General features: G+C 39.2%; 2 protein-coding genes across 2 annotated transcripts in view; one reads left to right on the top strand and one right to left on the bottom strand.

The window, feature by feature from the left end:
- xpo7 (exportin 7) overlaps positions 1-19,039 on the top strand; it is a 42,152-nt gene extending 23,113 nt beyond the window's left edge. The window contains exons 14-28 of the mRNA XM_067575022.1: positions 795-930; positions 4,978-5,051; positions 6,288-6,368; positions 7,086-7,149; positions 7,242-7,350; positions 8,107-8,213; positions 9,413-9,501; positions 9,599-9,706; positions 9,933-10,015; positions 11,465-11,679; positions 12,556-12,694; positions 12,784-12,941; positions 14,608-14,706; positions 14,802-14,929; positions 15,522-19,039. Coding sequence (XP_067431123.1) covers positions 795-930; positions 4,978-5,051; positions 6,288-6,368; positions 7,086-7,149; positions 7,242-7,350; positions 8,107-8,213; positions 9,413-9,501; positions 9,599-9,706; positions 9,933-10,015; positions 11,465-11,679; positions 12,556-12,694; positions 12,784-12,941; positions 14,608-14,706; positions 14,802-14,929; positions 15,522-15,615 — 1,684 coding nt within the window. The 3' untranslated portion in view covers positions 15,616-19,039. The remainder of the gene's footprint in view (positions 1-794; positions 931-4,977; positions 5,052-6,287; positions 6,369-7,085; positions 7,150-7,241; positions 7,351-8,106; positions 8,214-9,412; positions 9,502-9,598; positions 9,707-9,932; positions 10,016-11,464; positions 11,680-12,555; positions 12,695-12,783; positions 12,942-14,607; positions 14,707-14,801; positions 14,930-15,521) is intronic.
- Positions 19,040-20,775: 1,736 nt separating this feature from the next.
- pbdc1 (polysaccharide biosynthesis domain containing 1) lies at positions 20,776-25,356 on the bottom strand. The gene is made up of 6 exons (XM_067575021.1): positions 25,256-25,356; positions 24,395-24,460; positions 23,662-23,721; positions 21,512-21,652; positions 21,279-21,390; positions 20,776-21,194 (listed from the first exon to the last, which is right to left on the bottom strand). Exons 1-6 carry the CDS (start codon positions 25,283-25,285, stop codon positions 21,103-21,105), a joined length of 501 nt encoding a protein of 166 aa, XP_067431122.1. The 5' UTR covers positions 25,286-25,356; the 3' UTR covers positions 20,776-21,102.
- Between the last annotated feature and the right edge of the window lie 770 nt (positions 25,357-26,126).

The following is a 26,126-nucleotide window of genomic DNA, read 5'->3' as shown; positions in this document are numbered from 1 at the left end:
AACGTGACACAGAAACGATGTCATTCTAAACTCCGACCAGGAGCTCGTTCATGAAAGATTCAAACATCACTAAACTATAAAAAATAAACAATTTATTTACTGAATTTACAGACGATGTGCTGTATCGTGATATTTATCGTTATCTGGATGTGACTGATATCAGGACATCGTAAAACATTTATCACACAGCTCTTAACGAAGCAGACGAGACGTATTTAACCTTACAGACATGTTACTGGTCTGATGGTCACACTGGCAGCTGTTACTGGTTTGTAGAAGTGACTCCAGTGTTTATTCAGACATGAGAAGAACGTGTCAAATTAAACTCACGTTTAAATAACGAGGCACGTCTCTAAATCTATGACATGAAAAGGGTTTAGTCTCCCAGTAACACCGGCATACTGGGATTAAACTGGACTGGAGCTCCATTTCTACCAGCTTCAGTCCTTCATGTGTGTAAAATTATTAAATATATGAGCTTAAAAAAAGAATAAAAATTGCCACCATATTGACCAGCGAACCCTGTTTGCAGGAAAGTATTTGTTGCCGTGGCGATATCACAACAACAGTTAATCAGCAACTATTTTAATAATCGTTTTTCTTTTTTTTAGCAAACATTTTGTGTTTCCAGCGTTTCAGACGTGATGGTTCGGAGTAAATTAAATCTCTTCGGGAGGTTTTTCAGACTCAACAAGATGTTTGAAGACGTCGTGTTTTTTTTCTGATGTTTTACAGACCGAACGGTTCACGATGGAAACTAATGGTTAATAATGTGCTACATGTTTGTCCTTCAGGGTGCTCCAGCTGATGAACCTGACCGACTCTCGGCTGGCGCAGGCCGGCAACGAGAGACTGGAGCTCGCCATGCTCAGCTTCTTCGAACAGTTCAGAAAGATCTACATCGGCGACCAGGTGCAGAAATCCTCAAAGGTAAACGCCGCTCTCAACAAACCGCACCGGCATCAGAGAGTAGATGTCTGTAGCATGTGTTAACCCCCCCCCCCCTCCCCCCTCCCCCCTCCTCCCTCGGTAACCCCTTCGCCGTCCGCCGCTGACGGGGGGGCCAGGTCGAGCAGATCTTTTGTCCCGAGCGCCGTGGCGTCTGCTAGTGCTGACTGCAGCGGTTTCTATAGAGACGTGCAGTCGTTTTACACTATTGTGCAGTTTGACTTGGGTTCATGCTGACTGACCGAGTGTGTTCTCTTTGTTCTGGGGCAGAAACTGCAAAATGTGAACGTCCCAGATAAGTGGTGCAAAGTAGAATCTGTAGTTTAGTTTTTTTTCCCCTCCACGTGTTCCCGTCTGGTGTCTGGTTTGGTTCTAGCGCCCCCTGCCTTTATAAAAGTGTCATCACACAGTTTAAATAATAAGTCTTGTTGTGTAGGTAGAAATGTGCTTTATTTTACCTCCTCCTTTAATTTTATAGTAATTTCAGGTGTTTAACAGTTAATTTCAGGACATTTTACAGAGAGAAAGATATTAAAGTCTTAAGAAACATTGATTTAAGTTTAGAATTCACAAAGGTCTTGGCTGGAAAATCCCCAGTTGTATTGTTTTATTGTTTTATTGTTTTATTGTTCTGGACCTCTGAGATTAAATGAAACCGTTATCTTTTAATTGGTAATTGATCCATCCAGTCATTCATTGTATTTCTGCTGCTTTTCCACATCATGATTAATGAGTCACTAGTTATTATTGGGGATGATTGTTATATACAGCCAGGACAAAAATATGTGAAATAAATTTAAATAAACTGACATTTATTTCACATTGAAACTGATAATAATTGCAGCCTTTATCATCACTAGATATTAAACTGTTCTATGAGGTGTTTAAAATGTCTTTAATAGATTTAACTTGTTGAAGCTGCAGAAACGCTGAGAGAAGGTGGAGCAGTTTGGTACATTATATTTAGATTTAACAGTTCCTAAAATGTCCTGAGAATCAACTGTTAAATACCCGCAAATTACTCATAAAAGGACTTGTAAAATGTGTTGAAGTAGCTTCGTTAGTATCAGCTCAGCAGAAACCTCTCAGTTCTTTATGTGCAGCAGTTTTCTAGCTGCTAATGAGTTGGATCAGTGTTTCATACGTAACGTAACGTAACGTAACGTAACGTAATGTAACGTATATCCATCGTCTCAGCTTCTGCTTTCGTTTCCACCGTTCTGACTTCCTGGAACTAAACGTCGTCTCTGATCAAATCCAAGTTGTTCCAAATACTCTCGATGCCTTTTCAGAGGCAGCAAAGCTTCAATAAAACACGACTGTTGTTTCACTAAACGTACTCTAATCCAGAATATCTGACGTGTAAGTAAAGATTTATTAGTATAGTAATGTTACTTCTCAAAACCAAACTTAACACACACACATCACATCAAAGGCATCAATCAAACATGATATTAAATATAATATTTCTGTTGTACAGAATAGAAAATAATATCAATAACAAATCAGAAAAAACATCATCTTATAAATCCCAGCTGAGCTTTATAACTTAAAACCAGTTTAACTACATTTCCCAGCAGCTTTTTCACTAATTAGCAGATCAACACCACTAAAAGTTAAATTGATTTTATTTTCTCTTGAAGAAAAAGAAATGATTGATGTTTACATATTCAAACATTTAACCAGGAGGCTCCAAAAACCTGCTGCCACTAGTCCACTAACATACATGTTAACATGCTCAGTATTATTTATATATATATATATATATATATATATGTATATATGAACACGCTTCACTCGCCTACAAAAACACATGAACATGATGACGTCACTCAGTCCTGAACACAAGTTTTACTTCAGATGTTTCACATGTTTCGTCTCAGATGGTTTTTATATCTTCTGCATTAATGTGTCAACAGGAAACATCATATTTTAGATTTACTAACATTTCTTTTGCAAAGACACGAGAACAACGGCAGCAGAATTAGAAATATTTGATCTGAGATGTTTGGAACAACCTTCCTGCAAAATACCTCAAAACACTGCAGGTTTAGTTTTGTGGAGTTTTTGTTTAATTTGCAAATCTATTTATGGAATAATTTTTAAAAGCATCTGAACTTTTTTTGTCCTGTGTGTCCAGAACGATGTGGTTTGTAAAACTCAGTGGAAACACAAAGCAGATTGAGATTATTATGGGATTATTATGGGACCTGCAGGTTGTTAAGTTCCTGCAGTGGGAAAGTGTGTTATTTTATTGAAGTGAATGACCAGAAACAACAACTACAGTCAGCACAATAAGCAGCATTAGCAGAGCTGTTGGCCCCCGACTTCCTGCCAACTTTAACCCTCTGTTCTCCAAACTAACGTGAGGCCCCCCCCCCTCCCCCCCGGTCCGGTTCTTTATCTGGTGCTGCAGATCTCGGTCTCTCTTCATGCTTCGTTTGTGTCTGCGTGGAGCGAGAAAGCAGAGCTGAGAGTGTTGTGCATTAGTGTAGATTACTGGGCTTTGTGTCGGCCGTCTGCATCCTGTCCATCAGCTGATGTAGATTTAATTTACTGACTCTGTCAAAGAATGTGTAGAGAAGCACTTCTTACACCGTGCAGCGACAAGACAGAGCTGAAAACTGATGATGCATTAAAAAAAACCAAATCTGTGCCAAAAACTCAGTTCATGTTGTATTCTAGGGATGCACGATATTTCCGACTCATTGTGGCCGATACCGATAGATGCACATATTATTTTCCAGCTGGCTGAGGAGACTATTATGCATGCAAGCATAGATTGTACTAAATATGATCAAGAAAGACAATATATGAAGGAAGAACTGAGGAAGACTGGAGTTCAGGAGCTCAGCATTAAAACTTTAATGAACCTGCCAAGTGGGAGCAGCAGTAGAGTTTTCATTGAGTTTATTAGACAGACAGGATTAATGTGTAGGATTTAATCTCTGGTCCACACTCCGGACCAGAAGGTGGCGGTAATGCACCTAATACGCTGGTTACCAACCGCCGTTATAAACCAAAAAGAAGAAGTTTTTTCCAAACAGAGTGGTACATCCTGTCAGCCGAGGTGTTTCCTATATCTGCAGCCGAACATAGCAGCTCCTCCGCGGACTGTTTCACCCTGAAGGTCCCGGTGTTTCCTCCGCAGGCTGCACTTCACTCAGCTGCCCGTCAGACCTGCTGCTTTAACCTGAATAACAAACCGGGGCCTCGGTGGTCCAGTTGGATCCACATGGAGAGCCGGGGCTAACGTTAGCTGAGAGGCTAGCGGAGCGTTAGCTGCAGCATGACCGAAGGGAAGCACAGCCAGCTAGCCTCCTCTAGAAGAAGCAGCAGGTCTAACGGGCAGCTGAGTGAAGTGCAGCCTGCGGAGGAAACACCAGGACCGTCAGGATGAAACAGTCGGTGGAGGGAAACACAGTCAGGCGGCGGAGGAGAAGGCACCAAATCAGCCTCTCATAATCGGCAGAAAATGTTCATTTCGGCCGATGACGTGCCGTTAATATCGTGCATCCCTATTTTATTCTATTGTTAAAGTTACTATAAGGAACTTTTAACTGGTTATGAAACAGTCTCATGATGCCTCTATGTGACCTACATAAGTAAACGATTGCTTACAGTTATTAATCTTCCATAAACATACGTTAAGTCATCGCTGTGCAGCCTGTAAACAGCTCACTGGCTTCCAAAACACAAGCCAAGATCTTTAGGACACGAGGTGGTGGTGCTCATGGGAAATGCAGTCTTCATTCTGGGAAAACACCACAGATTTAGTTGCTACGGAGACACTAAAATCTACATATAATGAAAGTTCCTTATAGTAACTTTAAGCTGGTGGGAAAAAAAGTTTAACAGAAGAAAAACTGATGGACAGGTGGTGTAACGTCTGGTTTGTGTTGTTGTACTTCCTGTGAACATGTGTGTGTTTTTTAACTGTTCACATTGACAGAGCCGTGTGTGTGTGTGTGTGTGTGTGTGTGTGTGTGTGTGTGTGTGTGTGTGTGTGTGTGTGTTTGTTTGTTGCAGCTTTATCGACGACTATCAGAGGTTCTGGGGTTGAATGACGAGACGATGGTACTCAGTGTCTTTATAGGGAAAATGTGAGTATCAGAAATAAAGATTATTTAATTTATTAAAGTTCTATTTGAAGTTTTGTGTGTTTATGTTTGTCAGCAGGAAACTGATCATTAACTCAGAATTAAAACATTCAAAATGTTTTACATGAAACATAAAATGCATCAAGAAAAGAAACACAAGGCGATTAGTTGGTTAATTGATTAATTTCCAATTATTAAATTAATCGCTGAACTATTTTCATAATCAATTAATTAATTTCAGCTTCTTAAATGTGAATATTTTCTGGTTTCTTCAGTCGTCTGTGACAGTAAACTGAAGGTCTTTGTGTCGAGGCTTCAGGTCGTCAATTATTGACGTTTTTCACCATTTTCTGACATTTTATGGAGGAGAAAACAGTCGACGGGGTAATCAATAAACAATAATCACTAGTCGCAGCTCTAAAGGTGAAATATAGACGTGTGTAGATGGGATTTAAAAAGAGTGAAAAGGGAAAATCAAAATATAAAAATAAATATGAAATTAAAATAAAATATGGTTTCATTAATCAAATGTTAAAAAGGAAATTTTCAGAAATGATAAATTGATGTTGTGAAATGAAAGTAAATGTAAAGTTGAATTTAAAATCCTGAAATGTAAAATATGTAACTATAAGTAACTTTTGCATTTTCAATGTTACATTTTCTGTTGTATGTATATCATTGTGCAAAATAAATAAAAATAAATAAATATATATATATATATATATATATATATATATATATATATATATATATATATATATATATATATATTTATATTTCCCTCCCCTTTTTAATTCTGGGTTAAAGATCCTCCATAGACTCACATTTTCAAGAAATAATCATTTATTTTACATTAAAACAGAAGATAAAACACTACCTGCTAGATTATTATGGAGCTTTCAACCACTTCTCACACTCTTCATCAGTGGATGGAGTTTGCTGTTGTCATGGAGACGGCTCAGGTGTCATCATGTGATCTGAGCATGTGATGATGTGTCAAGTGATGACAGGTGGTCGTGTTTACAGTATCTCCATGACAACCGAGCAAACCTCATGTGCTGATGAAGACTGTGATGCTGTTAAAACTTAAAGATGAATCTGTAACGTTTCTAATTATTAAAAGTAGATAAAACTGTTTAACTGTATAGAAATAATTCATGTAGATCATTCTTCTTCTTCTTCTTCTTCTTCTTCTTCTTCTTCTTCTTCTTCTTGTAATCGTTCTTTTCTGTCTTTCAGCATCACAAACTTGAAGTACTGGGGCCAGTGTGAACCAATCACCTCCAAGACACTCCAGCTACTCAATGACCTCTCACTAGGATATCCTTCATCAGTGTGTGTGTGTGTGTGTGTGTGTGTGTGCGTGCGTGCGTGCGTGCGTGCGTGCGTGCGTGTGTGTGTTAGATTACAGACATGCAAACTGAGAAATATGACAGATTTTTATTCATGTATTTGCTGAACTGAGGAGCTTCATAAAGAGCCAGAAAGAGATAAATAATCAGTATTTAACTGTAAATCATGGACAGATGTTCCAGCAGAGCCTCAGAATATTAATCTAGAGCTGGAAATGTGCTGAATACGAGTCCTTAAACTGAAAAGTTACCTCGTTGGTAGTGACAGCAGTATGTGTCGGAACATTATGGGGAATATAAAATAAAACAGACCAAATGGACCAGAGTTCAAATCAAGGATAAAGCTGTAGAAGGAACTTTCCAGAACATTGAAAGGATTAGTGACACGTGTGTCGTCATGGGTTCTTAAGGGTTAAATCCCACACGCCGTCGGTGTCTCGACACACGTTAACTTTCCAGAAAAGCAGCAGTTTTATAGCGTTCACTCCAGTTTGTTTCTTCATATGTTCCACAGGAGTCACATCAGTGTATTTAACAGCTCAGACAGTCGTATTTACACCTGATGATGAAGGTTTAGCAGACTGATATTAACGTTGTTAAGCTGTGCCGGGACTCTGCGTATGAAATGAAAACTTTAATAAGTACGTGGATCTGTCCGTTTCCTCCTTGACTCCACGTCGTGCACGTACAGCAGCGTGAGGAAGTTGGTGAAGCTCAGCGCCGTTCAGTTCATGTTGAATAATCACACGGTGAGTGCAGCGCTTCTTACTGTAACATGAAACCCTCACTGATATGTTTTTACATGTGTTTTTAATGAGAAAGTGTCATCGTGTGTCATCAGAGCGAGCACTTCTCCTTCCTGGGAGTGAACAACCAGTCCAACCTGAGCGACATGAGATGTCGGACCACCTTCTACACCGCACTGGGACGCCTGCTGATGGTCGATCTCGGTAAGTCTGTTTATTCTTTGAGAACACAAACGAGATGCAGGTCCGTCAAAATTAAAGCCTCTGGAAACGTGGCTTGAAATTATAAAAATTCATATATGATATCAAAGTTGAGTTTCTCATTAAGCATCCACAAAAATCTGAATGAAAATAAACATTTATAACTATTAGAAAACTTAAAAACAGCTGATTTGGCTGCTCAAACCGTTTCTCAGGACTGTGTGGGCGTGTCCTGAGAAAGAAGTTTGATTGACAGCTCACTTTCAACTCAAGTACCGTTTTATTTTTTATTCATTCACTAAAATGTTTTGCTGATAAGGTTCGATGTTTCTTCTTCGTGGCTTTTTTTTCTCGTGTCGTTTTTGCCTCAGAAACTGACTGGTGACGATTTATGACTTTTTAGATTCGACCAAATTTCCAGAGAAGCTCTTTAATTTAATATCAGAAACCCAAAGCAGTGACGTCAAAGTGAAGGAGAGGACTCACTCACTCACTCACTCACTCACTCACTCACTCACTCACTCACTCACTCACTCACTCACTCACTCACTCACTCATCCATCCATTCATTCATTCATTCATTCATTCATTCTACTTGAAATGACGCCTGATTCAAGCCTGTTGAGTCGTGTACAGACAGATATGTGTGAACTCAAATGTGCACACTGACATGTGATCTGGTTGGTTGTTGTTGTTGTCTAGAAAATATAAATAAATACATTAAACTGTTTGTTTGTTTGTTTGTTTGTTTGTTTGCAGGCGAGGACGAGGACCAGTTTGAACAGTTCATGTTGCCTCTGACGGCGGCGTTTGAAGCTGTGGCTCAAATGTTGAGTACAAACACCTTCAATGAGCAGGAGGCCAAGGTGAGTCACACACACACACACACACACTGTCACACACACTGTCACGCACACACACACACACACACTGTCACACACACACACGCACACACTCTCATACACTCACACACACACACACACACACACACGCACACACGCACACACACTCATACACTCACACACACACACACACACACACACGCACACACTCTCATACACTCACACACACACGCACACACACACACACACACACACTGTCACACACACGCACACACACTGTCACGCACACACACACACTGTCACACACACACACACACGCACACTCTCATACACTCACACACACACACACACATACACAGACACACAAACCACACACGCACATACACATACACACACTCTCATACACACACACACACACTCTTTGTATACTAGTGTTTATTTAGTGATTTTAATGCAGTTTGTCTTTTGACTAAATTATTTTACTGTTTTTTAATATTTTGTCAGCAAAAACAAAAAGCCGTTCAGTCGAGTTTTTGTCGGTGAAATGTTGATCTCATTATTAATAATAATAATAATAATAATAATAATAATAATAATAATAATAATAATAATAATAATAATAAAACATTTTATTTATAAAGCACTTTTTCAAGGTACTCAAATGTTTTACATAAGTTAAAAGGATCCTAAAAACAAACTGTAATGTTGTTGTTGTCACATTTTAAATTTTTATGTACATTTTGAGGCTACAGCTGTTGCATCTTTGTTGTGTACAGTTACCGTGGTTACAGGTGTTATTTACCTGTTTGTGCTCTGCAGTGATGCAACAGACTGACTCTCCAGTTTGAACAGAAGACTCCTGCTCACCTAGTGTTAGCATTAGCATTAGCATTAGCATTAGCATTAGCATTCACTCACCTGTTGTTTATATTGAGAGCAGAAGCTCAAACGTCGGATAACGTCGTGATAGGAAAGTTTAGGAGGAAGATTTAGATGACTGACAGTCATTAAAAACTGAGCTGATATTTAATCGTTTTAATAAACACTTTTGTTTATTTCAAATAAGCATGGAAGCATTTTCAGATCTCTGCTTTTTGTCTTTTATCCTTTTTAAGCATTTTTTCAAGCAAAAACGCCCGGGTGATTGATTTATTGATAACATTGTTTGTTTAGAGGAATTTTAGCTCATAAAGATGAATTCTTCTTCAATTGTTTTCTTGCAGAGGACTTTGGTGGGTTTGGTGCGAGACCTGCGAGGCATCGCGTTCGCCTTCAACGCCAAGACGAGCTTCATGATGCTGTTCGACTGGATGTATCCTCTCAGCTGACATCAAACTGTTATATTATAGATATTATATTGATTATTCTTCACGCTCTCTGTGAGAACCGTCTTTAACTCAGACCTGCAGATATCCAGCATACATGCCCATCCTGCAGCGGGCCATAGAGCTTTGGTACCACGACCCAGCATGCACCACTCCTGTCCTCAAACTGATGGCCGAGCTGGTTCACAACAGGTAAACGATCTCAGTCATACAGGTGTGTGCGTGTGCAGGGGCTGATGGGATTTTTATACTTCAGTTTCACAGGAATGACTGAAGTGTAAAAACGAACAAATCTGCATTTTTTATCTTTTTTTTTTTTTCATCATCTGTTGTTTAAATTTTGAGTGTCAAACTTTCACTGCGCTGGTTTTCCCTTCATGATCCTTTAACTCTGATCTTTTTTTTTTTCTTCTTGTAGATCTCAGCGGCTACAGTTTGACGTGTCGTCACCGAACGGCATCCTGCTGTTCAGAGAAACCAGCAAGATGATCACGACATACGGTACGTAGATCAGCTACAAACCTCAGAATATTCACAGATACTGTGAACCAGGTTGTGTACGGAGACCTAGAGGGTTCAAAAATAAGACATAATTCAATAAAAAAAAAAAATATATATATATATATAAATGTGCTGATTTTAATCTGACTGAAAGTGCATTTTTGAGGTCGACACAATATCTTTTATTGAGTTTTTAAAATCTGATAATTTATCAGCTGAAAGTTATTTCTGGTAATTTAAGTGTCCATTTACAAAAAAAAACATTTTTGATAAATATATCCTAAAATTATTAGGTTTTTTTGTTTGTTTTGTTTTGTTTTTTTACGAAGAAGTGACCCAGATGTGTATTGAACATTTTACAGTGTAAACATAAACGTTTCCAATCAGCTGACATAAACACTGATATATTTAAATCAGATACTTCGGTCTAATTTAACATCGTTAAACTTTGTTAAACAAATTGTAAAATCATCTGCAGGTCGTTTTTATTTGCTTTAGTTGAGATTTTAGTATCTTATTTAATTTTATACTTTTTGTGTTTTTTAGTGTATTTCTTCATGTCTGCAGTTTATCTTTATTGTCTTTTATTGTAAACACTCAGTCAGTTCTGTGAATATAAATTTACTAGTTAATTCCAACAGTTTTTAATTTCAAAACTTCCTCGTTCATGTGATTATTTAATTCATATATTTAATTTATTTATTCAGTTAAGATAATTTTGAACACTTTGGGCCTCCGTAGATTCTTCCTATGAATCAGTTTCTATCTTCAGCAAATCACAGCTGTGACAGTTTTATAACTTCAGTTTGATTATTTTAACGTTTTAATCTCTGAAGACTGACGGGTTGTAAAATCTCACTAAATTATAAAACTTTTACAAACTGACCTCAGAAACTGAAGATACGTAAAAAAAAACAACATATTACACGATATGTAGTATGTATGTAGTGTTAATATCATGAAACTACTGTTTGTTGAATTACACAGAAGCCTATGAGGAGAATTACAGAATCAGAAATACAGTAAAAAGTAGCAAAATGATAATTTGATTAATTGATTGATCAACTTACAAAATATCAGTTATGAAGCAGAAATGTCAAACATTTTCTCCAGTTTCTCAGATGTCAGTATTTTCTTTTTTCACTGCTTTATTTCATTGTAAATTGAATATATTTTATTATTATTGTTATTATTGTTGTTGTTGCTGTTATATTTATATTATTATTATATTATTGTTATTGTTATTATTATATTTATATTGTTATTATTATTGTTATTATTATATTTATATTATTATCATTATTATTATTGTTGTTGTTTGGACAAAAACGTCCTATTTGAAGATGTCTTCAGGTTCTGGAAAACATGAAATCATTAAAACGACGCGTACGAATCAGAGATGAAAACATTGGTTAACCGCCGTCGTGTGCTTCGTCTTCCTTCCTTCAGGGAATCGTATCCTGACGCTGGGCGAAGTCCCGAAGGACCAGGTGTACGGCGTGAAGCTGAAGGGCGTCAGCGTGTGTTTCGCCATGTTGAAGGCGGTGCTCAGCGGAAACTACGTCAACTTCGGAGTCTTCCGTCTGTACGGCGACGACGCTCTGGATAACGCCTTACAGACCTTCATTAAACTACTGCTGTCCATCCCTCACAGTGACTTACTAGTACGTCCACCCAGTTTAAACATACTGGTGAAATCCTCCCAGACTAACCAGTTCATATAAAACCTGACCTGTAATCAGATACAGACTCAGAGCTGCTGCTGCTGCTGCTGCGAGTCTTATACTGTAGAACAACCAGGAGACATAAACTCACTGATACGGATTATAGAGGCAGATTTACAGCTGAGAGGTTTTTAGGTTCTCAGGAGGCCTGAGACCTCTGGGATTATTGGACTAGAGCTGCAAATAATGATTATTTCCATTATTGATCAATCTGCTAATTGTCCTCTTAATTACTTGATTAATCGTTTGGTCTATAAACTGTCAGAAAGTAAAGAAAAGTTTCTGTAAACTCAAATATCAGGTCAGATATTCAGTTTACAGTGAAACAGAAAAGCAGTAAATCTGCAGGTCTGAAGGGAATTATGAGGCTTTTTCTCTTATTAATTATCAAAACAGTCTGTCAATCAACTAATCAATTCCACCCTTAATTCAAAGCATCACAAACACGATCAAGACTTACATCAGCACAATCTGTTTAGCGTATTTTTTCTGTACTTTCCACCATCATCATCATCATCATCACTAAACTATGAACTATGTAATTAACAGAGATCAATAACTTCTCCCCTCTAACAGGCGATTTAGAGTCGCTGGGCGTAAACTGTTCTATACATCAGTCCATCTGAGATCAGTGTGCTGCTAACTGAGACCTGGATCCAGGGTTTAGGGTTATGTACAGCTGTGTAAAGCGTCATGTGTGTAACTGTAACCTCTTTAACGAGACGGCCTACAGATGCAAAATGTAAGCTGATGATAGAGTCTTGTCATGTAGGAGCTTTCGACAGTCTAACCCTGACCCTCCTCTCGTCCCTGCAGGACTATCCTAAACTCAGCCAGTCGTTCTACTCTCTGCTGGAGGTGCTGACGCAAGACCACATGAACTTCATCGCCAGTCTGGAGCCTCACGTGGTCATGTACATCCTGTCTTCAATATCAGAAGGGCTCACCGCGCTCGGTAACTCTTCTCACCGTTCACACTTTATTTATGTTTATTAGTTAGTGGTGCATCTGGTTGCAGTTGTTGACTCTGTGTGTGTGTTTCAGATACGATGGTGTGTACGGGCTGCTGCTCCAGTCTGGACCACATAGTGACCTACCTGTTCAAGCAGCTGTCGCGCTCCACGAAGAAGCGTCCCACTCCGATGGCGACGGACGATCGCTTCCTACACATCATGCAGCAGCACCCAGAGATGATCCAACAGGTCAGATGATGATGATGATCAGCTTCACACATTTACACCTAACATCTAACGTTCAGACGGGATGAGACAAAAGCCTCCACAGGGGTGAAGAAGAGTCAAAAATCCTCCTCTTTCTCAGAGTAGTTGCAGTTTTAAAGCTATAATATGTAATTATTCCACATTAAAATGTCTAAAAACAACTAGACGTATGTTATATCCAACAGTTTTCAAACTCAGAGAAATCTTTAATTTAATCAAAGTAACGGACCGTTTCATTTGGTCGCCTGTCGATGGCGTCATACCTCCTCTACCAAAGAGTAAACACGCACCAGATGCATACGGCGGCGCTGTGTTTGTCCGCTACAATGGCGTCTACCAAAGAGTAACTTACACACATACAAGATAATACATCGGCGTTGTGGTTGTTCCACACAAACTGTTATAAATGGACTTTTATTCAGTTTTAAGCCACATTTTCATGATAAATTTAGGTGGTTTTTAACTATATCTTTTAGCCGGAAGAAGGATTTTAGTCATTGGACGTCTGGATCTTAAGTTATCAGAGAAATAAACTGGACAAACGTTAGCAGCAGCTCGGCTAACAGCCCCTCCAGGAAGTCTGGTGGTCACCAAACATCTTAATGACTTAATAACATCTTTATTCAGTGTTTTTACCTGTAATCTCCGGGTCCGTTTGTTCTGGAGAGGAGGAGACCTCTGCGGGTAAAAACATCCTGAATGATGAACACTGGAGTAATCGTATCCCGATGAAGCTGGTTATTTAACAACGAAGACAACAATTCCCATGATCCCTTGCTACTTCACACCGTCATCACACTCCGTCTGTTGTTATTGTTTTGATTGAGACGCCTAGCGGCTGAAATTACATATTTTGTGTTTAATTTTTGTCATATTGGTTCCCAAACAGGCTGATTTGTTGGCGTCAGCATGTTTCCATCTGTCAGATTAGCAAAAACAATTTTTGTAGTTGAAGGTAAAAAACTCAGAGATCCGTTTTTTGAAATAAGACGCTCCGGACGGGTTTTAACCAAGTGGCAACCTCCGGGGCCGTAAAATGAAGCCAAAAACTGCAGTTCCTTGAACGACCACTTGAGGCTCCAAAAGCTAGTCAATCCCCATAGACCCCCATGTTAAAATGTCCAACTTTACAGCAGAAATAAACATGTTTACAGTCTGGTACAAACAACGGTTTACGTCTCTGTAGCTAATTTCCTCTTTCATGACAACTGTACGGGGGGTGAATCTTTTTATAACTCACCCGTTTAAATTTTATTAAGCTGTAAAGTTCTGCATAATGAAGGACATGGCTGCTTTGAGTGACAGGTCCACCAGCCGCTAGGTGGATTGTTTCAGCCATTTGGCCCGCCTCTTTGCCCATTTCTGATTGGCTGGGAGTTAGGCAGCGTCACGCTCTTCAGAAACCAACGGGTGACGTCACGGTAACTACGTCCATATTTTTATACAGTCTATGGTTTTAACTGACAGGACAGTCGCTCGTTGCAGCCGTAACTGTTACTGGGATGAAAAATGAGCCACAAACAGAAGAAGTGAATTAAAATCTCTGACCAGCAGGTGAAGTTCAGGCAGAAATCTGAATGAACGTTTCCTTTCTCTCCGTTTTCAACCAAACAACAAGTTTAAATGAAATGTTGTGTTTGTTGTTTAGATGCTGTCGACAGTTTTGAACATCATCATCTTCGAGGACTGTAGGAACCAGTGGTCAATGTCACGACCTTTGTTAGGCCTCATCCTCCTCAACGAGAAGGTAAAATCACACACACACACACACACACGGGAGTCACGCCTGAAACATCTGTGTGTATCTGTGTGTGTGTGTTAACGTGTGTGTCTGTCTTGCAGTATTTTGCTGACCTGAGGAACAGCATCGTCAACAGCCAGCCCCCAGAGAAGCAGCAAGCCATGCACTTATGTTTCGAGAACTTGATGGAGGGAATCGAGCGAAATCTACTAACAAAGAATCGGGACAGGTAGGTCGCAAACATCTGGATACGAACGTTTTATTGTCCTTCATCGTAGTCGGGATTCACCAGACCTGAACCTAACAACCTGAACCTAGCTGATATTATCGGCACGTCATCGGTATCGGACGATAAAAGCTCTAAAATGAAATATTGGCATCGGCGAATTCTGCCAATTATGAGAGGCCGATATGTCGCCTTCTCCTCCGCCGCCTGACTGTGCTTCCCTTGATGGACTGTTTCACCTCGACTGTCCCGGTGTTTCCTCCGCAGGCTGCACTTCACTCAGCTGCCCGTCAGACCCGCTGCTTCTTCCCACCGGGGCTAACGTTAGCTGGGAGGCTAGCTGGCTGTGCTTCCCTTCGGTCATGCTGTGGCTAACGCTCCGCAGGCCTCTCAGCTAACGTTAGCCCGGGCTCTCCATGTGGATCCAACTGGACCACCGAGGCCCGGTTTGTTATTAAGGTTAAAGTGGGAAGAAGCAGCTGATCTGTCAGAAATATCGGCAAAAAAGCCGATATCGTGCATCCCTAGAGAATTTTAACCTTTTTTCTTAAAAAATGACTCAAAACGATGAACTTTTGTCTGTGTGTGTTTCCAGGTTTACTCAGAACTTGTCGGTGTTCAGGCGGGAAGTCAACGACAGCATGAAGAACTCAACATACGGGGTCAACAGCAACGACATGATGAGCTGACATTCCACACAGCCGAGTCTTATCCAGCCGCAGACAGAGTTCACCCCTCCCTCACCCCTCCACAGCCCCCCCTCCTCCCCCCGCCCGCCTCCCCCCCTCTGCATCAGCCTCCCCAAACTCCCCCCCCGGGCCCGGATGCCTCGGGATCATCTCCTCACCCCGACACGACTCGCTGCTGCGTGTGCAGCAGCTTACGGGGTCGTTGATTAAATTCAGCGAATAAAAACACCTCTGCGTCACTTCTACGTTGCACCTGCTCCCCCCTCCTCCTCCTCCCCCCTCCTCCTCCTTTTTTGATATAAGCATATATAAATATATACAGATCTATTTTAAAGCCAGTCTGCTTTGGTCTGACGAGCCTCTCGTCTGGCCGTCCTGAGCGTGGAGGGGTGAGGAGGTGAGAGCGAGAGGAGGGAGGAAGAGCTGTGGATGAAAACAGGAGGTGAGGGAAAGGGGGAGGGGGAGGAGGGAGGGGGGGGAGGGGACGAACGCCGGTAAACGTAGTAATCCGCTTCTGCCTGCCTTGTATAGAAAAACACACAAAAAACCAAGTGTACATTTTTTTTCGTAACATTTTGAACAATGTTTATAACGATCGAATTTAAAAACACAAAGATGAGTTGAGGAAAAAAAAAAAACCACAAAAATAAAAACCGTGTGATTGAGCTTTTTACAGTGTAGTGAGTTAGTGCAACTGTCTGTCTGCGTGGGGAGCGAGCTTTCCACACGAGAGAGAGAGTACGGGTGAGGAGGGTGAGGTGAGGGTGAGGGTGGGGGGGGGAGGGGGTCAAACGGAGCTGCAGGGTGGCCACAGGAGCACTTAGGCGGCAGAGGTGTCGAGATGAACAGAAGAAGAAGAAGGTACACACACTAACAGAAAGGGAGAGTCAGAGCATCCTCGTTGTACATTTTTCTCAGTCTCTGGTTGAAGTGATGTAAATAGCCACGTCCCTCGCGGCAGCAGGTCCGACGAGCGTTAAAGGGAAATTACACCATTTTTTTCAACCTGATACTTGTTCTCATGAACGCGTCCGTTCGTAAAAAAAAAAAAACTTTAAAAAGATTCTGCCGAAGACGAGAGACTCCGTCAAAGCGTCTTATCAGGTCGAGCAGCACTTAAAAGCTTTAAAAAATAAACTTCAGTTTCACTTAAATCACTTCAAACTACATCTGAGTCGATCAATCGTCAATTATTTTAATAATAATTTAATAATTTCAGTCACTTTTCAAGCAAAAAAAACCAAAGTATTTGCTCATTGTAGCTTCTCAAATGTGATGATTTTCTCACATATATCACTGTAACCTGAATATTTTGAGGGTTTTGACTGTTAATCACACTAAATAAGATATTTATAGATGTTGGACTGTTATTGGGGAAACACTGATTTAATCTATAAAATATACCAACTAGAATTTAATACCATAATGATAATTTAATAGTTTCAGTCACTTTTCAAGCAAAAATAAGCACAGATTAGCTTGTTTTTCTTCTTTTCTCAGTCATATATCAGCGTAGTGAATATTTTGGGTTTTACATTGTTATTTAGACAAAACTAGCATTTCATAGATTTAACCAGTGTTTCAAGACTTTTTGGCATAAAACTCTTCAAAATAAAGCCAAAATAAGAAGTTAATAGTTTCAGTCACTTTTCAAACAAGAATATATATTTATCACTGTAAACTGAAAATCTTCAGATTGTTAATCAAACACAACAAGATATTTGAAAACGTCAACGTTTATAGATTAAAACAGTGTTTCTCAACCATTTTTGACCCCTGAAAACAAAGGAAAAATAAAACTATATAATAATAATTTCATTGTTTCAGTCACTGTTGAAGCCAAAATAAATATTTGCTCTTTTAGTTTCTCTTATATAAACCAACGTCATCCAAACACTGATTAGTTTTGTTTGAATCTTTTTTTTTTAATGCCTGAAACACTTAAAATGATCCAAATCCAAGCAAACATTAGAGGAAAATCTGTAAAAAACAAAACACAATTAACTGATTAATCAAGAAAATAATCCAAAGATGATGAAAATAATTCTTAGTTTTAGCCCTGAACATTTCAAACACGTCTCTGCTGCTGTAATAACAAACATTTATAACTTATCAAACACACTGGACTTAACTAACACTTATTTTCATTCATCGTCGACTCATCGGATGATTATTTTCTCAGTTAATCGTTAAAATGTCGTGAAATAGAGAAAAAAACGTCCAAACTGACGTCTTCAAATGTTTTGTTTTGTCTAATAAAAGTCCAAAAGCAAATTCTCACATTTATGATGCTGGAACCATCAAAATATTTGGCATTTTTGCTTAAAATATGATTAAAAGTTGTCATTGTAGTTTTTGTCGATTGTTGTATTTTGAAGTGATTTGTGTGACGTTTATCGGTGAAGCTTCCAGAGACGAGTGCTGCTCGTTCAGATACGTTTCCCCGAATCTGTAAACAGAATCAGAACGGACTCGGCTATGAGAATAAAGACTTTATAAAAATAAAAAAAAGGCTGATGTAAAATAAAATGTGTGAATGTCCCTTTTTAAAACGTCGCGTCCGGTCTGCCGGGCTCCGCCTTTCTCCTCGAAGCAAACGCGACACATTCGTCCTGGTCGGCGGCGGGGCGGCGGGGGGGTTGGGGGGGGTCGTCTGTGCACACGCTCGCTTTGTTCCCCTGCGATGACTGACGTGTAAGCAACATGGTAACGGCTACATTTTCCCCTCTGGTAGGCTGGGTGCAGTTTCCACCATTTTGTTTACACTCCGGGAGTCCTCGGGCCAGGGTTTTTTTTTGGGACTGCCTCCCTTTTTAGGTCCTGCAGCGGAGTCCTTTTGGTGTGTGATTGTGTGTTGTTGTCTGTGTGTGTGTGCGTGTGTGTGCGTGTGTGTGTGTGTGTGTGTGTGTGTGTGAAGTGGCTCTCTGTTGCCTGGTGTGTATGTGGCGTCTCATGGTGCTGCGACGGCTCGAACACGTGATGGAGCTCAAGGTCTGTGCCACCTTTAGGATAAAATAATGATGATAATAATAATAATAATAATAGAGGGGGAAAACTAGTTCCCACTGATTGAGGCATCTCGTCATCAAGAGCTCCCTTGAAGGAATCCAGTTTAGTTTTAAATATCTGAAGAAATATCGCATCAAACCTTGGTAGAAGTCAGAACAGTGTAAAGAGAAGCAGGAATGGAGTATATTAGCAACTTGTGTTACTCTCTACGATGTTGCTGCTAACTGTTTGTGACAACTAGCTCATCTCTAACCATGTCAGCACTCATGGATGTTTATTGAGTTCCTAATTTTTTGGTTTGTGTCCCTGATGTGAATGTGTTGGGTCCATAGAGTGAATAGCTGTTTGAGTTGTTTGGATGTCTGCTACATATAGTGTAAGCATTGTGACTGCAAATAAACCTCATTGATTTTTACATCGTTGCTTCTATGTCCTATTCTGTCCAACCCAGATGTTTTTAATCTGAGACTCACAAGGTGATTACACTTAATAACACGTGATGTTTATGTCGTGTTTATGACCCTCTTGGCTTTCCATACACTGATGCACGTTCGACCTCCCTGCCCCTTTTTCAAGTGTCTTAAAACCATGGATGTATAAAGAGAACTGGATACAGGAAGAGCGCCAGGCTTTGAAGCCAGTTGGATATAGCGGCCAAACTGTGTCATTACAACGTCACGTGATGCACACTGGCCCAAAAAGACTTTTTCCCATTAACTTACATTGTGAAAGAGACGTCTGTAAATCAGCGGATACATTTTTTCTGAGCGTCACAACCCCCGCGAAATGACTTGTCTCACTATCAGAATTAAATCCGTTCACATTTCAAAAGCCTAAAAGAGCCGCATGATTGAATTATTTATCCCCATTCAAGTTAGCCGGAGGGCTAAACCGGAAGTAGCCGACTCGGCCAGCGAAAGTCACTAGTGCGCATGCTCTATGGGCCGCACAATGCGAAAGATCCGGGTACTTTCTTACCGGGAAATCGATTTTTTTTGGCTTCATGCGCCACTGAGCAGCTTTCATTAGAATGAACGGAGCCCCGCCTCCAACGCTCATCCAGTTCTCTTTATACATCCATGCGTAAAACAACAGTCAGGTGCAAAAAATGCTTGCTAACTGTCAGTTGCCACTGATGCTAATCACTAGCAGCACGCTGAACAGCGGGAGTTGCTATGGAGATACGAACTGGCCACTAGCAGACCAGAGAAGAATTGACCAATGAGAGAAGAAAACTAAAACCCCAGGCTGTGATTGGTGTATTGACCTGTTGGCTGTCCAGTGAATTGGTGCGTCATAGATATAACATTAGTTAAATGTTAGTATTAGAAAATGAATGTGTTAATTAAAACCCCTTAAAATCTACTTAATTTGATAATTAAGGCTTTTTTAATGGAGTTTAGCCTTTTAAGAACCCCTTAATAAATCCATAAATTGATAATAGGGATTTTGTTTTAAGGGTATTTTGATTTAAGGGGTTTGGGTTTTGTCTTTTCAAATTAATGGACAAAGTAAGAGATCTCTGGCTACCATGCTAAACCCCTTTATCTTACTTCAAGTGGTTTGGTATGTTTTTGAGGAGTAAATTAAGGAGTAATTAATGGTATCTTAAGGGAGTCTTGTTTCATAGTGTATCTGTAGCATAACTGTGAGTAAACATGTCTGTTGCCAAGGAGCTTCAATAAAACTGGATGTTAGCGACACAACTAATAAGCTACGTTAGCTTCCTCCATTTTGGACTTTGAAGGTCAGCACTGTCAAGATGGCTTGTTATTGGTCAACGGCACAAATTTGTGTGTCAAAGTTGAACTTGAAAGCAAATGTTAACATGCTAACACGCTAAACTAAGCCAAGCTAATACCTGCTTAGCATGCTGATGTTAGCATTTACACAAAACAGAGCTGCTAGCACGGCTTTAGACTCTTATTATGGTTTAAACTCTTATATATTGATATTGGTATTGGCCTCAAACGTTCAGTATCAGTCAGAATATTAGTTGTAGGTTTTGTATGTCTGTAAATCTGGTTTTGTAAATCTGACTTTCTTTAACAGCCAATAACAAACATGATTCATCGACAGCTTTGAGCATTTTAAAAAACTCATTAAATCGAGGTTTGATCAACTTGTTGATCTAAAACTGACAGTTGGTGGTAAAACGCAGCTGACTTTTATTTATTTTTTTAATTTCCTCAGTTACAGGCAAACAAATTAAACTTCAGCATTCATAGAAAATAAACAACCACCTATGATTGGCACAATAAAACTTTACAGTAAATACAAAATGTAGAAGTGGGAAGTTGAAGAGTCCAAACAGCGCTCAGACTGCTGGGTGTCTGCTGACCGAAAACAAACATGGATGATATTTTTAAATTAATAAGATAAGGTGCACCCTCAGGAGAGACGGACAGTTCATGTTGGTTTTTCCTGGCGGGACTCTTCAGGTGATGCTCGCAGGGGCCGGATGTTCTATTTTTAAGGTTAACTCTTTGCAGATTTGGACGTGTACACGGCGTCGTTGAAGCCTTCTCTGTTTCGGGCAATCTCGATGGCAAAGAACTGAGCTCTGGTGGCTGAAAACAAGAACAAATGATTTATCATATTTTCTTCACTTTTTCTGATCATCTTCAGTTTCTTGTTGTGTAATAAAAACTCACCAAATATAGTGTTCTCCTCGGTGTAATCCTTCTCACAGTCCAGACGCAGCAGAGTCCCGTAGTTGAAATCTTCGATGAGTCCCTCAAACTGGTTACAGAACGGACGCCACGTCTGCACACAAACAGACTGTATGTAACTAAAAAAATTAGCAGCACAATGTACTTAAGAGCAGTAACAGTAAGTAAAGCTGTCAGACAGATGAAGTAGAGTAATAAATACGACGTCTCGTCACCTCTTTGGCTTCGTCGGACTTCAGGTCGTCTGATTTCAGCAGCTTTATGTCGAGATCTTTGAAGGTTTCTCTGAAGGACGAGTAGATTTTATCATCCAGCTTCGTCAGTTTCAGGAACTTCGGGTCGACAGATGAAATGAGCTGAAGACAGAAGGAGGTGAATCAGTTTAAAACATATTAATATTTTCACCACAGCGTCGCCTGCATTAACGTGGGTTCAGATTAGAGCTGCAACGAGTCGATTACAGGAAATTCTTCTGCAACTATTGTGATCATTTATTGATCGTGTTGTATATTTTTTCAAGCAAAAATGCCAAAAATTTGTCTTCAAAAACTTGAGAGTTTGATGCTTTTCTTTGTGTTTTCATCATATTAACTGAATATCTTTGGATTTTGGACAAAACAAAACCTTTAAAGAAGATTTTCATTATTTTCTAGTTTTATAGAACAAAAGAAAGCAGCGTCTGAACCGACAGCATCACGAAACTCAGATCAAACTGTCAGACTATTGAATATGGATCAAGATTCTGTTTCTGCCTCAAATGTTTTCAGAAACATATTTTATTGAACTGTTTATCTGTAACATGATAAAGTTTGTGACCCGGCCGCCATGTTGGAAACGGACTCACATGCACTAACGTGCACGTGCTGCTGGACCGGCTGTCAAAAACAAAGAACACGAAGAGTTTGACTTCATTCTCTGCTCAGGACGACATCACTTCACTAAATATTTACATAACAAACAGTTGTTTACTGACATCTGGTGGAGCTCAATGTCGTATATAAACATCAATAAAAAACATCAAACTATTAATCGAGTATTTTGATTAATTTTCTGTTGATGAATCGTTGCAACTTTAACTTAAATTAATATAAATACATTTATTCTGCAGGAACTTTATTAACAACATGATCATTTACAACCACAATGATGGTGTAAACGTGCAGATTTATAGGAAACAGCTCAATAACAGTTGAGTGAAAGCAGTAAATAAATAATAATTTTTAAAAAGATAAATGAAAACATACTAAAAAGAAGGACAGATTAAAGTGAACAGATTCTGCAGTCTCGTAAAGTTTGGAGAGAAAATGTGACAAAGTTCTTTATGAAAGGTGAGAAAAGAGATTTTTCTTTTGCTGAATCTTGACGTATTCAAAGAGAATTTCCTTCAAAATTTATGGTAACAAGGAAATAAATTAGACTGTTTTTATCTGTCAGTGACTTTGTCTACATGTGACTGATATTCTGCTATTATTCCTAATAATGAAAATATTCTGGATTTGATTCGGGTCATATAAACAACCTTATTGTGAATGTAGTATTTCCAGATGAAGACATGTGGGATGTGTTGGTATTATTCAGGTTTTAGTAGCGTTCTGTGTTCACAGCGCTTTCAGAATCTGCATCTCAGTCGGGTTTTTACTGCAGTTTGTTTACAGTCAGCTCTGAGTTGTAAACAAACCAACGAGCCAACAGTTTGCACGGCTGGAACAGAGACGCGTGACGGGCTGGTTGAGTAACGTTCTCCTGCTCGGACATACGGAGCAGCAGACGAGAGGAGAGTGGATGAGATGTTCAGGGCTGCTGGGAAAGCAGAGCGCTCCTTCTCCACGACGGGGGGCGGTTATTATCCTGACTGACTGACTGACTGACTGACTGACCGCTGACGACTCGATGTGATAGTAAACATCACAGGACAACACAGCTACTGGATGTGCCTGTAAATATACATTTATAATATCAGGCAGCAGCTCACTGATGTTTTTCACCTCACTGGTTTCTTGAGATCTTGTGATTCATGTTCCCGCTGGAATATTAGCAGAATATTCATTATCATCAACTTGACAGGACAGAAGAAACTATCCAGCAGACGTTAGTTTCTGGTTTTGGTTTAATTTCTATTCTAAAATCAGGAGGTGGATTAAAAACGTTTCTTTATCCTGTTACAAGTTGAGCAGCTTTGGACGGAGCGTCGTGTGTCTAGTCTGCAGGAGTAGGCAGTCCTTCAACGCGTCCCAGGATGCATTGCGTTTACACTGCTGAATGAATGTGACCACGTGCGGTCCAGACCATCGGATGCAGTATCATCGTCCTCTTCACGTTTAAATGTGAATAACTATAAATAAAAAGCTGAGCTGATAGTTCTTACATTGAAGTAAACTTCGGCGTGGTTGTAGGCCTTCATCGCCCACATCATCTCCAGCCGCGGCTGAAAGAACAAACACACAGGAAAAGGTCAAAGGTTAACAAACACAGAGCTTCAGGTTCTGTTCTGTAAGCACTGATCAACATTTTATGGACCAAACAACTGATCGATTAATGGAGAAAATAATCAACAGATTAGTCTGTAGTGAAACGTAGCTGCAGCTTATAGTTTATAGATAATATATATTATTATATATTATTAGTATGGATTTAGAACTAACTGCGTGTCTTCTTTAAGCAACAGAAGCCAAAATGACGAGAGAACAAACCTGTCAACGAGCTTCATGAAGTAATTAATACTCTTAAAGTATTTTTATATGTATTATAATTATTATTTTCTTTCATTTTGCCTGCTAGCTGCAAGAAGAGCTGCAACAAACTAATATTTTAGTTGTCAAATGTATCTGCTAATATTTTCTCAATTAATCATTTTGTCTATAAAATGTCAGAAAATAGTGAAAAATGCCCCTCAGTCAAATGTGGCGTCTTATTTTGTCTGACCAACAGTCCAAAAACACTCAGGAACAACTTTAAATCATCACATCTGAAAAACTGAACCAACACATTTAGCATATATGCTTTAAAACTTAAAAATGCTATTTTGCAAAAACGATGATGAAAACATGACGGCGTGTGATGACTGACACAAGAGTGGAGGTGTTTAAATGTCCACTTACATCATTTCCATAAGCGTCTGCTGGAAGAGAAAGAGCATGAGCAGCTGCTGCTGCTCCCTCCGGTCCCTGAGAACCCAAAACACACCGACACACACTTTAACATCAACAATATAGTCCAGAAAACACACACGCAGTACATCAGTATTATGAGCTTGATGTAGTTAAAGTATTGCAGTAAAAGTAGTGGTTTGGTCCCTCTGACTGATATATTATTATATATGACATCATTAAATTATTTTTATTATTAAACCACTGGTTTCATCTTTAACAATGTGTTGTATTTTAAAAGCTTGTTATATTATCCATTGTGTCAAATCTTCATCTGAAAAGTAACTAAAGCTGTCAAATAAATGTAGTGGAGTAGAAAGTACAATATTTCCCTCTGAAATGTAGAAAGTAGCATCACATGGAAATACTCAAGTAAAGTACAAGTACCTCAAAACTGTACTTAAATACAGTACTTGAGTAAATGTACTTAGTTACTCTCCACCACCACATGTATGTTTTTACATTAAGAGACACATACAAGATCTAAAATCACAAATTAAACATATAGAAACAGTCCTGTTGACCTGATAAGACATGAGACACCTTCACACATCTGATTATACGGGTTTAGTTCATATAATATAACGTGACAGTGAACCTTCAGTGTTTATCTGCTGGACTGTTTCTACACGTGTTTTCCTCTCTGCTAGCTAACATTAGCCGAGTCAGCTAACTGTCCTACCTCGTTAAACCGTTTAATTTTTATTTTATTAATTTCTCAGACTCGTCAAAGACTTTTTGAGGAGCCAGTTCACGGGTGAAAGCTTAAAAGACAATAAATGTGAACACATTAGTTTGTTTTTAGGGTCCTACCAGAGAGGCAAGTCCATTATCCGACGCCATTTCTCTCAACCAAAGATCGTCTACTGTTCAAGATGAATCACTGCACGGACTTTACTGTACGCATGCGATCTGTCGTCTCATTTAACCGCGTCTCCAAAAGAAATATCATTTCCATATCAAACAAATTATAATTGCACATAACACCATAGAGGTATATGTTATATTTTAGATACATGTGTCATTAGTTTCCCTAGCTTCATGGGTGGCTAATTATTACACATTAGACAGTAAAACTTCTCCTGTTTGGATTTTGAGGTGTAAACACGGAGAAAATACAATACAGGTATTATGCAGAGCTGACAATGTTACCTCAAGAAAATGTTTAAAGCTGAATAGTAAATTAATTATGGTGGAATTGTGGATTAGTTTGTGCTAAAGGTGCTGAGCACCGGTATTAGCATGTGTAAAAACAAGCTAGGCGAACAGATCGTAAAAACAACTCATCATGGCGTCATTTAGAGCTTTAATTAACGGTTCTTATGATTTGTGTGTAATTTTCTCCACATGAACTCGTCTGTTACAGCAGGTGCATAAAGCCGCACAGGTTCAGGAGCTTCACAGTAAACCAGTTTAGGCAGGATATCTTCAGACAGAGTGAACCATCTTGCGTCTTCAAACTCTCTGTGCTCAACTTTGACACGTCAGTGACGTCACATATGTTAAAGGACTGTTAAACTTATTTAAATATATTTATTCTTTGAACAAAAGCGAAGAAAAATTATAAAACTACTTGACAGATGCAACTTAATTTTTTATTTTTTTATCTGCTCTGTTTTATTTTTGCCCTTTCATCTCTCTCTTTTTTAAAATTTTACTCGTAATTTTTAAAATTTTCATTTTT

This window comes from Thunnus thynnus, chromosome 19 (genome assembly GCF_963924715.1).
Source record: "Thunnus thynnus chromosome 19, fThuThy2.1, whole genome shotgun sequence".
In the NCBI taxonomy this organism is placed as follows: domain Eukaryota; kingdom Metazoa; phylum Chordata; class Actinopteri; order Scombriformes; family Scombridae; genus Thunnus; species Thunnus thynnus.
The sequence above is the reverse complement of the archived record's forward strand: the minus strand, read 5'-3'. Positions and strand labels throughout refer to the sequence as shown.